At 44.4% G+C, this 16725-nt stretch overlaps 1 protein-coding gene across 1 annotated transcript; it reads right to left on the bottom strand.

Annotated features, from left to right (window-relative positions):
* Window positions 1-9096: 9096 nt before the first annotated feature.
* LOC130475177 (clathrin heavy chain 1-like) lies at window positions 9097-16463 on the bottom strand. The gene is made up of 8 exons (XM_056846919.1): window positions 16419-16463; window positions 12980-13208; window positions 11768-11917; window positions 10821-10939; window positions 10572-10736; window positions 10332-10445; window positions 9540-9716; window positions 9097-9207 (listed from the first exon to the last, which is right to left on the bottom strand). The coding sequence occupies exons 1-8, from the start codon at window positions 16461-16463 to the stop codon at window positions 9097-9099; spliced, it is 1110 nt and encodes a 369-aa protein (XP_056702897.1).
* Between the last annotated feature and the right edge of the window lie 262 nt (window positions 16464-16725).

Below are 16725 nucleotides of genomic sequence, written 5' to 3'. Positions count from 1 at the left end.
GATCTTAATTCTTGGACAGGAACATATGGGAGAAGACAGTCCTTCAGATACCTCAGTCCCAAGCCATGTAGGGCTTTCAACAAACAAACAAAAACTTAAAAGCTGTAGAACCAATTTTTGGTTTCCTCGCTCCTCTTCATGAGCGGCAGACTCTAATCTGGTGAACTGGGTTTGTTTCCCCACTCCTCCACATGAAGCCTGCTGGGGGACCTTGGGCTAGTCACAGCTTTCTCTGAACTCTCTGAGCCTCATCTACCTCACAAGGTGCCTCTTGTGAGGCAGGGGGTGGGTGGGAGGAAGGAAGGCGATTGTAAGCTGCTTTGAGACGCCTTACAGTAGAGAAAAAGTGGGGGTAAAAACCAACTCTTCTTCTTCATGTGTGTCCCAGCCCACAATGATTTGTGATAAAGCTTTAGGAGATTTTAAAAATAAATTACATGGTCAGAAAAAGGTTTTGATGTACAGGCTTTCTAAAGACTGTACCACTTCAGAATGCCGACGGGGGAATCACATATTTTAATATGGGATCTTGTTAAGAAAAAGAATCCTTGCACATAAAAAGTTGGGCTACTTCTCACTGACATGTTAGTTTTCCCACAGAAAAACAGAACATTCAAACCAGTATTTGTTTGCCTGAATTCAGAAGTGGTAGAGTTGAAGGAGGAATCTGGTATTTTTTTCCCTCCTAAATATGTAGTTTGCACCTTATTTAGGGGTTCAGATGTCACATTTCAGTGTCTCCAGCTTCCACAAAGAGAAGCATTCCAGTCTCTAGAAATACAGGGCACTTCTGCCTATACTACACTCCACAGGCCCCCATGACTAATGGGGGCCACTGTGGACTGTGATTCTTGCACGGCAGGTTTCCTAGTTTTGAAGTAGCAGTGATGCAGACAAAAGAGTTCTTGCTTTCTCTAGGGATAGTCTCTAAAAAGGTAAAGGTCCCCTGTGCAAGTACTGGGTCATTTCTGACCCATGGGGATGACGTCGCATCCTGACGTTTACTAGGCAGACTTTGTTTTATGGGGTGGTTTGCCAGTGCCTTCCCCAGTCATCTTCCCTTTACCCCCAGCAAGCTGGGTCCTCATTTGACCGACCTCGGAAGGATGGAAGGCTGAGTCAACCTTGAGCCGGCTACCTGAAACCAACTTCAGTCGGGATCGAACTCAGGTCATGAGCAGAGCTTGGACTGCAATACTGCAGTTTACCACTCTGCACCACAGGGCTCTTTAGGGGTATTCCCTACATTGTGAGTAACTCCTACGTTGAGTTTAGGTGGTCATACCCAGTGAGAGATTATGTGGGCATGCATATGTATGTGTATATATGAGGTGGATAATTCTCTTTATATAGATTCTTAATGTAGTATGTTCTCCACTGGCAGGAACAACCAGTGAGTCAACGCCTTTATACACAACTGAGTTTGACAGTAGGTGCAAAATACCTGATGTATCACCAAAGGACTTGGCTCCACCAGGTATATTTTCATGATTAATTGCTATAGCATCTGCACTTGTGGTATTTAGGAGAGCATTTCCTAGATCAAAGATTCTTGCATGCCATCAGAGAGATAACAAAAGAGTCACCTTGTTGTTTTGACTGGAAATGGCTTCCGTCATGTTGGCAAATTTCACTCTGGCTCAGTTAATATGGAAACAAGGGAGAGCAAGTATTTCTGGCATCTCAGAATTCTGGCCCCAATCAGTAAATGTATGCAGAACTCTCCTCAAACATTCTTGCTTTCTTTTTGCATAAAGCATATATCACAGGCTGCTGTTATATTTAAATAATAAAGTAGAACCAGGGTTGTTTTGTCTCCCTTCTTCTCTGATCTCCCCATTGAAAAATGCATGGAAGGCAACAGATGTTCCGACTTTGTAGCTCGAACCTTTCTCGGCTGTTTGAAGATTTGATGTAAAGTTCTTTGAACATCAGTTTCAGAGGAGATTCTCTTGGTAACGGTTGCCATGCAGAATTCATAATTAAAGACGATTCTAGGGTGATGGTGGGTTTTATAAAATATTATTCCATTAATTTGCTTAAAGATATTTAATGGGATGGAGGAGTGGCTTTTTCCACAGAGAAGAAACTCTGGTGGGGATTAATCAAGCAAACACCTGCAGACTGCATAGCAAGGTGGTTGCCACAAGCTCCCTTCAAGCTAGCCAGAGGGCACTGAGGTAACAAGATGGGAAACGTGACATGCTCGTGAAAGATTTGGCAATGTGCCACATTATGTGTTGTCGCCTTCTGCTGGATGGAATTAAGGCCAAAACAGATGTGATGGTCGCCATGGTGAAGTGTTTTTTTCTATGAGCATTCATTGTGTGCCCTGTCATGCATAAATGCACTTACTGTGTGAGTTGGCCCAGTCACGTGTCAAATTAACAAACCCAGAGATGAGCCAACCTGTGCTATACCCATTGTTGGCTCCACATATGAGCAATGTTCTTTCAGAAAGTTCATTTATACATGATAAGGCATGTGTAGAACACTTTCCATAGGTTATGTGCAATTCTTAGTCCACATCGCACATTCCTCTCAGTTGTAATCCTAAGTGTGTTTTCCTAAGTGTAGCTACATGGATGAATCACACCATGCTACTTCTATTCTTAGGGTTGCCAACTTCCAGGTAGTAGCTGGAGATCTCCTGCTATTACAACTGATCTCCAGCCGATAGAGGTCAGTTCACCTGGAGAAAATGGCCGCTTTGGCAACTGGACTCTATGGCATTGAAGTCCCTCCCATCCCCAAACCCTGCCCTCCTCTGCCCCCCAAACCTCCTGCTGGTAGCGAAGAACAACCTGCAACCCTATCTATTCTGCTGGCATTACATACTTTCCTTGTAGTACTGGTGAACAGCCCATTCCTTGTCCTGTAATTTCCTCTTCTCAGACTTAGAGGTTGGCTCTCCCATAATATTTTGCAGAATTTTGTGCTAATTTGCACTCTACTTACTTTTTTACAGGAAGCAAGCAAACAATTTAAATTATCAAAAGAGAAGTAGGAGAAAGACAAGTGTGGCAACCATTTTGTGCCCAATAAAATTACTTCCTGTTTGCTATATCATCTTCATATTCGGCAATCCATACATTTCAGCACTGACAAACTATTAGCAGAAGTTTCATCACTGCTGAAGAGATGTTAAGTTTTCAGTGACAGACAGGAGCAATTTTAATGGTAATTATTGCTAGGACTGTCACCTGCTTAAAGAAATCTTGGCCAATTAATTGTATAATTATAATAAATTAATCAATCAGTTCAATCTGTATAAATTTGCATACAAATAAATGGTGCCAAAGAAAAAAGTCTACTTCCTTTGTATTTAAACCATGCCTGCTTATGTACTATCCAGCTCTATCTCAGAGGAAGCATTTCTTCCTGTGTGCAAGAACAGGAAGAATGCCCCATCTAAGGTGGCACATCTGCTATCCATTTTTATAAATACTTGAGTTAAAAATAAGTCATTAAAAAGTCCACTGTCTGAATTAACCTATTAGAATAATCAATTAAAAACCCTTTAAATAGATTTAAAAAGGTGACTCTCATCAACTAAACATTGTAGTACTAGTAATTTACAGGGCCAAATAGTAGTTCTGAGTAATGCAGATTAATCTTGTTTCAGTTCAGGAGGGCACAAAAAGCTATATTGAGTCCAAATTTCTATTAAGGGCTTTTGAAGCTAGTTTTGCTGGGATTTTAGTAACTTCTTTCCTGAGTCCTCTAGGGTAGCAACATTTTATTTAATTTACACTTGTCACTGTGGAAGAATGTGCTTCAACTGAATTCAAAGGCAACATTGCATATCATACCACTGTGGAAAACATGTAAAGTATGGGTGTGTAAACCTTGTAAAGGTATTATTAAAAGTCTTTTGATGTGTTTTTACCAGCTGAGTGGCCCCTGGTCTGGAAACACTGCCCTACGGTTGCCAGCTCTGGGTTGGGAAATTCTTGGAGATTTGGGTGTGGAGCCTGGCGAGGGTGGGGTTTGGGCAGGAATCTCAGCAGGTATAACAACATAGAGTTCACCCTCCAAAGCAGCCATTTTCTCCATGGGAACTTCTCTCTGTTAGCTGAAGATCAGTTGTTATTCTGGGAGATCTCCAGCCCCCACCTGAAGATTGGCAACCCTACTCAAGAGGGAGTTCACTTCTACACAGACATTGGGTGAGTGGTTGCCTGGGAACAGGGCAGGAGAAAGTGGAGGGTGAACTCCGAGAAGCTGAGATGACTTTCTCCTGTGTAGGAGACCCTCTGCCTCAGGAAGTCCTCTGCTGCCCTGCGCACCAGTGGGACACAATGGAGGAGGCTACACCATGACAATGTCACTTCCAGTTGTGTAACCCTACCATATAGATATGGGAGATCGCCAGTATGTCACAGCAACATGTAACAGCTACTTATATGACTGAAGTGATGTCATGAATCTGTGTGCTACATAGTCCTGCCCCCCAAAGCCCGTTCAGCTACCAGCCTTACTCCTGAGGGAGACTTTCGGAAGAATACGTTCCAGAGGAGAAAAGCCTGTGGGGAGTGAAAGGGGCAGTTGGCAGAAGAATGGCCATTTTCTGGCATGGTCTTTTTGTTCTGTGACATTAAAGAGTTTTCTGCTGGTGCAGTTGTGAGGGGAAGCGGCTTCTCAGAATCTGTGAAGACCTCACCAAGTGTCTATGATGAACTGCCTGCAGGTTGTGAGTTGGTGCCTACAGACACACTTTCCCCACTTTTGCCTACAGGAACACAGGTCTTGCATTTTTAAAGCCTGCAACTGATATACTGAGGGGGAAAATATATGTGGATGGTATATAAAGCAAAAAACCTTTTTCAGATCTTCAGTTCTCTTTCTCCTTTGGACATATTTACAGTTTATATATGTATATATGTACTAGCTGGAGATCTCCTGCTATTACGACTGATCTCTAGCCGATAGAGATCGCTTCACCTGGAGAAAAATGGCCGCTTTGGCAACTGGACTCTATGGGACTGAAGTACCTCCCCTCCCCAAACCCCGCCCTCCCCAGGCTCTGCCCCAAAAACCTCCTGCCGGTTGTGAAGAGGGACCTGGCAACCCTCTCTCTCTCTCTATATATATATACACACCCTTATTATCAAACAACTTTTGATCAACCATTAAAAATATTGGTTAATTGGAGAGAGCAAAACGGGGGAGGGGGGATCCCTGAAAAGCAACACGGCAGGGGAAAAAAGGCACTATATAATCCTAAACATAAGCCCCACTGAGCCCAATCAGGCTTACTCCCAGGTAAGTGTATGTTGAACCGCAGCCTTAAGTTGCAATCAAACAATTGTTCTTTGTACAGCTGGTAGCAAAACAGTACTAAAATTGGACACAATGGAAAAAGGCATTGAGCATTAAGAGGGAGATCCATGCACAAATCTGTGCCAGTCCAGCTCCAGCAAGTAATGCGCAGCAGCTACCAGCAAGGAACCACTAGCCGTGGTGGCAGCAGCAACCAAGTCATGCATTTAATTGGTGTCTATTAGATTTTCTCCTGAAGCTGCATTTTGTGCTACTTATTCTGACATAGAAGGCAGTGCCTTCATTTTGTATCTGCATCTCACTCAGTGATTTTTGCTACATTGGCATTTGACCTCTGCCCTGATGATACTTTCTTTTAAATATTAGACTGATGCATAGGGAGAATTACCCACTGAGGAGCTGGAGAATATTTGTGTATGCTTGGTGTGGAATTGAAGGATAGCATACAAGTAAAAGTAACCACGGGACAAAGCAACTTTACATTTTTGCTACTCTTCTGGCTCTTTGAGAACGAGCCCTTTATCCTGCCCCATAAAGAAGCTACTCTCACTGTCCCTCTCCCCTAGTGGCTCCTGGATAACCACAGGCTATTTACAACAGCAAACTTAGACTGAAATCAAATTTTATATATATAACATACACACAAGAGAGAGAGAAAGAGAGAGTGCAATTGGGAAAGACCACATCCAGTCCAAACCTTTTCTGGGATGCCTCTACAAATAACAACAACAAAAACAGCTCTGCAGCTTTGGAAGTGTTTCATTTTAAATGGGAAAAAGCCAACTGTGAATGGTGCTATTTGGCTAGCAGCTGTGATGTCTTCATCTCCCCCCAGTGATCTTTTTAAAAAAGATGTATCGTCCCATCTTTCCAAAAAGTCCGACGACGTGCAACCAGTCATAAAAAGACCATCCACTAAACTGCTTGCAGTGTTTTTGTTATAATAAGGTGAAGGATAAAGGTACACATGCTGTTTAAAAGGGGAAAAAAGGATAGCCTGTATGAAACACGAGGGAAGTGAAAGGCTGATGGCTGAACCAGTGTTCAGTTCATTGGTATGCGAGACAAGCTGTGAAGTTGGGCTCGTCCTACTGCAGATGAAGAACCTGCCATGACCCTTGTTTACACACTACATATGTCTTCATCCTTAAGTAGAATGCTATTTTTGAATAACAGTTGAACAAATTCATGTGCTCTTGCATAAACTAGAAGAGATTACTTACTTTAATGATACTGTTCATATGGCCAATTCGGCCCTGAATAAAGTCACACTGAGACCAACTAGAAGAGATTAATATTCTGAACCAATTCAGTTTCCATAATTTAGTTACTGAGCAATTTAACTGTAAGGAAAACCATATATATTCACAATTCATTGAGAAGTTTGGAAATCAATCTGACAAGCAATCTGCCTTGCGTCCATTACATTTTTTTTTCATATTCTATGTGAGGTTTACCCACCTTTAACTTGCAATTCTGGCCCTTGCAAAATCTTCTACAACTGCTTTTGTACCTAGAGCAATAAAATATGAGTAACTAGGGCTATGCACCTTTCCCCCCAGTATGGTTTGGGTTTGGGTTTAATAAACCTGGAAATTTACAAAAAAGCCAAAAAGCCAAATGTAAGGGACTTGATTTTTTCTGAAAAAAATTAAACATTTTTGGGTTTATTAAACCTGAACAATACACAGCGCAGAGCTGAACACTGGGATCTGTGGAGCCCAGCATTCAGATCTGCGCCGCCTATCACCTCTGCAATTCACGTGGACTTCGGAGGTGGCAGGCAGTGGCGAGGACTCAGCCAGCAGGTAAGTAAGGGGTGAGGGAGGGGAAACTGGTGGCCTGAATAATGCCAAAAAATAGGGTATTATTTAGGACCCACTTTTTCGGTTGCCTTTAATTGCCACCATTTTTAAAAATCAGTAACCCCCCCAAAAAAATACCGAAAAGGTATTTTTCGTGTTTTTCAGTTCAGCTTTAGCCAAATGCACACCCCTATTAGTAACCTCTATCAGTAACCAAACTATAACCAACCTGCTTAAAACCATCCTCCTCTGTAGATGTGACTGCCTGTAACTGCAATGACTGTTGGGCGCCGTTTATATGCCAACAAGGAAACCATGGATTCACAGTTGTGATAAAACTCTATGTAGGGTGAGGTAAAGGAGAAGCATCTTGGGAATCTAATCCAAGCAGACAGATTGAGGTCAAATGTTTCTTCCGTTCTACAAACAGGGGAAGGGGGAAGGAAAGAGAGAAAGAAGAGCCATAGAGACAGAGGAGATATGCTAAGTGCCTGATTGTACTCCTCCTTCACTCTAAAACGATAACATCGTGGGCCATTGGCTAGCTGCACCAAACTGGATTATACAGCCCACTGCACATCTCATGCAAAACTCCAAGGGCAACTGCAACACATATAAAATGGCACATGTGTTACACAATCTATATGTTGTCTTTTCTTAGCCACAGATTCTGTTGATAAGCATTTCCTGAAGGCCAAGTGATTTGTGTCAGGGACAGCATTTCCTCAAAAGCACTTTTATTTACAGTGCCCAGTGTTATGGAAGACTAACAGCCATTAAATATGTGTTTCATGTTGGCAAGGCTCAGAACGTTGAAGTTGAATGGACCTTTCCGGCTAAATTCCCTTTGCTTACGAAGGAGGTTCTTAGGTTCAGTGACTGTATCAACAAGCAGCAGCTGCTTCCATAAGAGTGAACTAGATAACTGCAGGTCAGGCTTAGCTTTATTCTGACCTAGATCAAGGCATCCTCTTAAATTGTCATCAGCAGCAGTGGTGCTGGAACCTCCTACCTCAAATCTCCAATGCCTGTCACTCAAGGTTTTACAGACCTTTCATTTTCTGCATGATGATTGCACACTTTGTGTGCTGGTTGCAGATGAGGCCACTGACTTCTTCAGTTCATGCTGGAGTCAAATCACAGCACTCAAGAGTGCATTTGCGAGTCACTAGTGAAACAGAAATCTCTTCCCTCATCTATCGCAGTCTGCTGTTTTATGCAACATGATTGTGGCAACAGATACTTATTAGACAGTGGCTGCAACATCACTAATAAAGCCTTTCCTACTAGCGCAACTTTGGGCATAAGTTTACACAACCCACCCCTGAAGCACTTAACATATCCTGATAACCTTGGTATGGAAACACCAAAGATCGGGTCTTTCTGGCTCCCTAGGAATGACAAGCAGGGAAGGCAGGTAACCATTCCACTTCCTTTTATTTTCAAAAGCAATGGCAAACCAGCAGGTGACGGCAGAGCAGGTGGGAAGGGCACAGCTAGTGACAGAAAGCCTCTCTCCACCTCCCTTGTGACACAAACTTCCTTGCAAACAAGAGAGAGGCACAGCTGCCCTGCACCTAGCATCACTTTTAAAAAGGAACCAGGGACCGATAAAGAAACGAAGTCTACAGAGTGGGATAAGAAACCAGCTCTCGAGACATGTTTCTGTGTCCTCTTCCCTCTTCCAGCATAAATATCCCCACCATGGGCACCTTTTTCTTTCCATAAAATCTGCCCAGTATACAAAAAGAAAATTCACTTTTATAGAACTCTTATTTCCCCCACAGTATTGTCAATCCTTTCCTTCCCCAGAGCTCAAGCAAGCTTGATGAACAAACTTCACCCACTGCCGGTATGAACATAATTTCCCCTCCTCCCTCCCTTCAGAAGCTGTCCTTCTCCATCCCATGAAAGCCACGTGAGACAGCACACTCCTGGTACCACAGCAGAGTCCACCCCTCCCTTTTTTATGAATCAATGCCACTCCATGAGAAGAGGCTTCCCTGGATCAGGAAATCTGGGCCACCAGCTGCAGCACCCGCTGGGAGAGGTAGAGGCTGGCAGGACGGCAAGCCAAATACTGGCACAGTATGTAGGGACAGATGAAGATTGACAGAACCTGGCAGAAGATAAACAGGAAGAGTTTAGCCAATTCAGGCCTAGTAGCTGCCCAGCCTCCATCTTTGATCCTTCTCAGTTTGACCCTAGTACTCCCCTTTTGCCAACTAGGGGTGTCAATCTCCAGGTTGTGGCTGGAGATCTCCTGGGATTACAACTGGTCCCCAGGCGAAAGAGATAAATCCACCTTGAGAAAGTGGCCTCTCTGGAAGGTGGACTCTATGGCATTATACCCCATTGAAGTCCCTCCCCACTCCCTGCCCTCCTCAAGCTCCACCCCTAAAATCTCCAGGTATTTCCAACTGGGAGCTGGCAACCCCATCTCCAGCTCACCTTGCCACTGCGGCAGATTCCTAGCAGGCTGTGGTGTTTATCATCATCAAGTACAGTGGCAAACAGGATATCCCAGGCCAGCTGGACGCAATGGATGACTTGTGCTGTCTCGACATCCGCAAGGAAGAGCAAGGCGTGTTTGGTAAGAATTGCTGCCACACCCATGTGGGGCAGGTACTAGAGGACAGAAAAGTAGAGTGAGACAGGAACCTGGAAAGTCTCCCAAACCATTCCAAAATCTTACACTCGTACCCTAAAAGCCTTTCCCCACTCTCCTACTTACTGGGGCCTTCAATATCAAGGAAAAACAAACCACTACTTTGGAATGAACGGATACTGAGAGGGACTAAGGCTTGGTGGCGGAGCATCTTCTTTGCATACAGAGTCCCAGGTTCAATTCCTGACATCTCAAATCAAAAGGATCAGGTAGTAAACAATGTGAAAGACTTCCACTCGAGACCCAGAAGAGCCACTTCCAGCCACAGTAGATAATACTAACACTGCTGTACTGTATGACCTAGTATAAGGTAACTTCATGAGAATGTACAGTCAACTATTTGAGCAGAGAAGGTTAAGAAAGCAGCTAGACAGGTGAAAGTTAAGATCATTCATACCCCCACACAGCCAGATCTTGTTATATAAGCATATCATTGTATATGACCCAGAAAGTCAAATATATTCTGCCTGCAGCATAAAATATTCAAATTTGAAATGCATAGTCATGCTGATGGTTCTGGGCATCAGTGTTGAGATAAAAATGACTGCCATGTTCCATTATTGCACCAAACTCACCTGTATAGCACTAGGAAAGTCACCTGGCCGAGCTCCTTTGAAGGATAAGTTGCTGCGGGCACTGAGAAAGGCTGCATTCCCTGGCTGGTGTGGGCCTAGCTCCACCACATGGAACTGGGGGTGGGGAGGGAGGAACACATGATTAGAAAATCCAGCCATATTGGCTGTCTTATTTCTCCACTGTAGAGAACTTGCTGCCATAGTTCCCAACTTCACTTGCCCTTTGGAAGCCCAGCTCACCTGTCCAGTCCGTTCCTTGCCTCTCCGCACAGCAGCCAAGAGAGCTGCTGAAGCTTGAGGATTCCTAGAAAATCTGTGTTGGGGCAAGGCCATGGCTTGGGCTTCTATGACCTGAGATAGCTGGCCCCCTTGCCAATAGAGCTGGATCAAACCCACAACCTGGCCCTGTGGGAAAGGAAGAAAGGTTAGGCCACACAGCCAGGTAAGTGATGGGACTGAGGAAAAAACCCATGAGGACCAATTACTTACTTGCTCAAGCCCCAGAGCAGAGAGCGCCATCCACTTACAACTGGCATCCCGCTGGTACCCTACCACCTCCATGCCCCAGAGTCGCTCATGTCTGCTAAACTGATGTCTTGGTTTGGCACCTTGGAAAGAGAATGCAGACAAGAAATGAGGTCAAGGTCTCTGAATCAACCCATCAGTCCATGCAAAACACCCTCTCAAAGTACACATCTTCATTATCTTCTGTCCCAGTGGACTCCAAGGCGTGGCCAGCACAAAACCTCTGTTGATCCACCTCCACACATTTGTTGAAGCATTCATCCATCTAGTCTTCTATCCGTGCATAAGTCCTTTCGCCTATAGAACACCATGCTGCTTATTGAGTCAAGCCTATAACCTAGTCAGCCTATTTTCCCTTTGCCCTTTTAGCTGTGAATTCTGATCCTCACTCCAAGCTCCATCCATCAAGCATCTAAAGTTTCACCACTGGGGAGAAAAGTGGAAATCAAATATAAACAAAACAACATAAAACGCAACTGTCACTTATTTAGTGCAATTTAATCCCATCCATCCTCCCAGGAAGTAGCATGGATGGCTCTCCCCTTCCCCATTTCATCCTCACAACAACCTTTGTGAGATGGGTGGAGCTAAAATAGAGAAAATGACTGGTTCAAGATCACCTGCAGTGCAATCCTAAACAGAGTTACACCCTTCTTAGACCATTGAAGTCAGTGGGCTTTGAAGGGTGTAACTCTGTTTAGGATTATACCTTCAGCAACTTGTCTAATGGGGAAATTAACCCTTGTCTCCCAGGCCTAGTCCAGCTCTCTAATCTCTACACCTCACTGACTAATACATTATCCCTCATTCTACTTACCATTTAGTGAAATTGTGCAGAGACCCATGCATTCCAAGGAAAGTTCTCCCCACCACCATCACTCACTGTGTTCTCCACTCCCTGCAATACTCACGTTGCACGGTCCAGTGCAGGACTTCTTCCTCGGTCACCACAGCTAGAGTACCTGCATCTAGCCAGGCCCAGTGCTCGATAGGGTGGGAAAACTCCCACTGGGATTTTAAGGAACGCTGGTCCACATCATATACTTGGGCCAGCTGCCTTGCTAATAGGAAGGAGAGAGAATGTTAAAGTAAAGGTAGTCCCCTGTGCAAGCATCAGGTCATTACTGACCCATGGGGTGACATCACATTACAACGTTTACTAAACACACTGTTTATGGGGTGGTTTGCAATTGCCTTCCTGTAGTCTACACTTTACCCCCAGCAAGCTGGATGCCCATTTTACTGACCATGGCAGGGTGGAAGGCTAAGTCAGATTTGAGCCAGCTACCTGAAAACAACTTACATCAGGATCGAACTCAGGTCATGAGCAGAGCTTTGGCTGTTGCTCTGCAGCTTACAACTCTGCGCCACGGGGCATTAAAATTGGAACCAACATTTAAAGCCCTTTATTTTCTAAACATGGGCAATTAAATATAGTAAGTAGCACAGTGTCTCTTCTTGTATCTACTAACCCGAATGGGAAGCCCCCCCCCCCAAACAAAACAAAGCAGAGTAATTGCAGGGAAAACTATGAATCAGAACTTGGGGTTCAGCAGCTCATTCACCATTTGTGTCAGAAGTTATTTCAGAGAGGTTCAAGGCAGCAGAGAATGAGACTATATGAATGGATACTGAGATGTTTATTCCACTGATGCTGATGCCCCTAGATAGGCCTAGCAGGATATTAAATATTCCAATGTCCCCCTCTCATATTCACATTAGGGTATCCAACAAAAAGACAACCATCCTAATTTCATTATCACCTTTATATTAAGACATCAGCTGCAACTGAAGCTCCAGTAAGAGAAGTCTTAGCTCAGTCTAGACCTATTTACTCATTGATACATTGACAGTGCAATCCTAAATGGAGTTCCACTCTTTGAAGTCAATGGGCTTAGAAGGATACAACTCTGCTTAGGATCATTGTACTGTTAAGTTTTACCCTTATTCCTCAACACTGAGCTGACTTCAGCTCTAGCAATGTCCCTAAGTCCAACACTTCACCCCAAGCTCTTACTGAGAATTGAGCAATATCTCTTAGTCCCTAAGCCCAGCTCTTCGTGCCCAGCTCCTACTGCATCCCACTTCCATATTCAGAACCCAGCAATTCTTCCAAGACATACCTCTCACAGCCAGAAGTGGACAAGTAGGATTAGCTAATGCTCCTTGTACTTCATGTAAAGTCCAGCTTGGGGGAGCTTGATCTTCCTTAGGAGATGTCCGGGGATCTATGAGGGTAAGACGGTGCCGGGAAGAGTCAGGAGGGCTGTGCCTCACACACAGACGAGAGGCAGAGGTGAGGGTTACACGGGGGTAGGTGATATATTCTGGTGCAATGCCATGGGCTTGTAGCTGCAGGGAAAAAGAAAGAGGAGTTTCACTCCAAAGCAAGGAGTGAAGCAAGGACATCCACACAAACGTTCTACGACTTGGACCTCACAGGAGAGAAGAGATGCAGCACTTCTAGCTCAGATATACATAACTTGTGACCCACCAGCTTGAATTAGAGCTGCCAACTGACCAAGGGGAAAAAGAACCTAGATATTTCTTTGTGCCTTTCAGACTGCTTTTCAGTGAGTGACAGATGCTCCCCCCCCAGTCCTTTTTAATACTTGAGCTTTTGTGCTAGCCTGTGTCCCAAATTCACCCAGGTACAGGATTTTTTATATCAACACTTGGCATCTCTAAGCCATATATGGCAGCCTACCAGGAGCTCAACAATCCTCTGGTTTTGCTACCTCTTGGAATATTTGCTTGATAAGCCATACATAGTATCTGGGACTGTTGAGGGTTGTATACCACACACATCTCAAGTTGGTCCTCTCTAATAATTACCTAAAGCAGAGGACACCTTTGTGAACACCATGATTCTAGTAGAGACCATACCCCCTTCCCATGGCCACAATAACCCTCTGTAGCTGGTTATCATTACCTACTTTCCCCATCCACGGAGATACCCTTTAAACTGACAGAGGAAGGGAGAATTTTGTTGGAGATATGTCAGCTATGTATTTCAGCGAATCCTCCGACAAATAAGTATATTATAGATAGGCTCCCATGTCTTCTTAAGAAGTGTATTGCCAGTGGTTACTCACACCTGCAAAGTTTTTAAAAAGCATCCCTCCCCCTCCTCCATCAGCCCTTATCTGATTGCATGTGGAAAGGTATCAATACATCAACTAAATTGTGAATTGTTGGGTGTATAGGCTATCATAAAGGACATACTAGTTATTCAAATCACATTCATGGTCACCTTTTAAGACCATCTTTCCTCCATTGAGTCCAGATGAACCTGCCTTAAGTTGTCAAACCATCAGTCCACCAGTGGTCTAAGTGCTGTTGACTGGCAGCAGCACTTTGGGCCTTCGGTAGAGATCAGCTACCTAGAAGCCTTTAACTGGAGATGCCAGAGATTGATGTTGAGGGCAGGAGTTTGAAATGGCATTCACACGGATTATCCTACTTCCTTCTCAAAACAGTCTCTGAGGCAACTTAGGATGCGGGATAGTGATCTTGAACAAGTCACTCAAAGAGGACTGGGATCTGAACCTAAGCCTTACCAGTCCAAGTCCTGCACTCTACCCAACACGTCCTTTCAGACTGTTTATTTAATTGTTCGATCAAAAATTACAGTTCAATAATAATTGTAGAAAATTGCAGAAAGAAGGAAACGGCTTCTGTTGCTGACTGGTTAAAGTAATTTCTTTGTAGTGAAAAGGAACAAATTGAAAAGATAAAAATGGCTTTATGAAGGCCTACATTTTAAAGTGATTTTTGTGAAGTGTCAAAATTCTTTATTCTCTATTAGATATTTTAAAAAATGGGCAGCATTGAGGAATAACATTCTCTATTAAATGATTATTTATGCACAGCGTTCCAGATCAATGTATACAAACAGTTATAATAAAAGACATAAGAAATGAGACAGAACAGAAAATCCCTTCCTGGGCTCCTGACTTGTCATCATTCCTCCTTTCCAAAATGTGAGAATTCCCAAGCCTTTTTTGACTGTGTGCTCTCAAACCCCATCCCATCAGCCCTATGGTTGAGGACGCGACAGTGATATCGCAGCTGGCCACCCTCCCCTTACCCTTATGTTTGTTTATTCTTCTTAATCATTAGCTTTTCTGTTGTTGTTGTTTCTTCCTTTACCTTTTCTTCCACCCTTTCCTGGTTGTTTATCCCATAGTTGATCATTGTTAGGCTGCTTTCTGATTTTAGCATGTATATGATTTTAATTTTTATAATGGGTATTTAGATTGAACTGTGTTTTTCTGAGACGGGTAAGGGGCGGGATACAAATCTAATAATAAATAAATAAAGTGCCTGCAGTCACCTCTTCATTTCCCCTGTTCTTAGACTAACTGTATTCCTTAAGAGGAGCCACACCAGTGATAGCCTTACGGTTCTTACCATAAGCAATTATTTCTATTCTCCAAGCAATTGGAGCGGTGGAGTCTGATCTGAAGAACCGGGTTTGATTCCCCACTCCTCCACATGAGCGGCGGAGGCTAATCTGGTGAACTGGATCCCCCCACTCCCACACACGAAGCCAGCGGAATGACCTTGGGCTGGTCACAGCTCAGCCCCACCTACCTCACAGGTGTCTGTTGTGAGTAGGGGGAAGGAAGGGGATTGTAAGCCGGTTTGATTCTCCCTTAAGTGGGAGAAAGTCGGCATATAAAAACCAACTTCTTCTATAGGCAGTGAATGCCCCCTCCCCTTGTATGCCAAAAGGCATAAATCCCTTTAAAAACCGAAGCAAACCACACCCTGATATTTTTCAGCGGAAACAAATCTTCAGGAAAGGGCCCTTTGAACGTCCCTCGCCCCCTTCCCTCTCCTAGCCCCACACTCCAGAGGCCATTTATTCACGGAAGCTTTTGCATTGGATTTGCCACTCTTTAGATGCACTTTCCCCCCATTCATATTCTCAAAACTCAACAATAAGTTGCCATGCAGAGTTTTGAGAATTCAGATGGGGAAAATGTGCATCTATAGAGGGACGTTCAAAGGGCCCTTTCGTGAAGATTTGTTTCCCCTGAAAAATATCAGGGTGTGGTTTGCTTCGGTTTTTAAAGGGATTTATGCCTTCTGGCGTACAAGGGGAGGGGGCATTCGCTGCCTATAGAAGAAGTTGGTTTTGACATGCCGACTTTCTCTACCACTTAAGGGAGAATCCAACCGGCAACCCTCGATCTGATCCAGCCCCCGAGCAGCCTCCGTGAACAGCACCGTAATGAGTACTGATTGATAGGGGAAAAAATGCCAAGACCACGGTTACACAGCCCGGATAACCTACAAGAACCAATTAATTGATTGCTTGTGCAGTCTTGGGCCGTTGATGCCTGGGAGGTTTCGCCTTGGACGTGCCGCTCTCTAGATGCCCCTTTCCCCCACCCGAAGTCTCCCAACTCCGCACGGGGGCTGATGGATGAGTTGTGAGGCTTCGGCTGGGGGAAAAGGGGCATCTAGAGAGCGGCACAGCCAAGGCAAAACCTCCCAGGCATCAACGGCCTTGGTCTCGGTCCCAGTCACGTTGGGGGGGCTCCCCCGACTGACCTGCGTTAACACTTCCACGCGGACTGGAGACGCCAATTCGGCCATAGCTGGACGTCCCAAAGCAGCCAGCAAGCCCAGGCAGGAACCACTAGTGGGGAAGAAAACAAGGTGGCCGGGAGAGGGGAAAAAAAAGAAACAGATGAATGAAGGAATTTGGAGAAGGATTTATCGAATTTGGAAAGACGCGTTTAGCCAATCAGCGTGAGCAGGCGATTATAAGAAAGGACACAGCGGGAGGAAAGTCTTATCAAAATAATAGCATCCTCAGCCCCCAAGCTTACTACTCAGTTGTAACTCACACGGTCGT

The sequence above is a fragment of the Euleptes europaea genome, chromosome 1 (genome assembly GCF_029931775.1).
Source record: "Euleptes europaea isolate rEulEur1 chromosome 1, rEulEur1.hap1, whole genome shotgun sequence".
NCBI classification, from domain to species: domain Eukaryota; kingdom Metazoa; phylum Chordata; class Lepidosauria; order Squamata; family Sphaerodactylidae; genus Euleptes; species Euleptes europaea.
The sequence above is the reverse complement of the archived record's forward strand: the minus strand, read 5'-3'. Positions and strand labels throughout refer to the sequence as shown.

Bases quoted from the DNA above. Each gene is read 5' to 3' on its own strand.
- LOC130475177 (XM_056846919.1), bottom strand. From the start codon at position 16,463: ATGGCCGAATTGGCGTCTCCAGTCCGCGTGGAAGTGTTAACGCAG. The intron at 13,209-16,418 runs GTCAGTCGGGGG...TTTTCCCTGCAG, and splicing joins GCGTGGAAGTGTTAACGCAG to CTACAAGCCCATGGCATTGC. The intron at 10,940-11,767 runs GTGAGTATTGCA...TCTCTTTCCAAG, and splicing joins CCTGCACTGGACCGTGCAAC to GTGCCAAACCAAGACATCAG.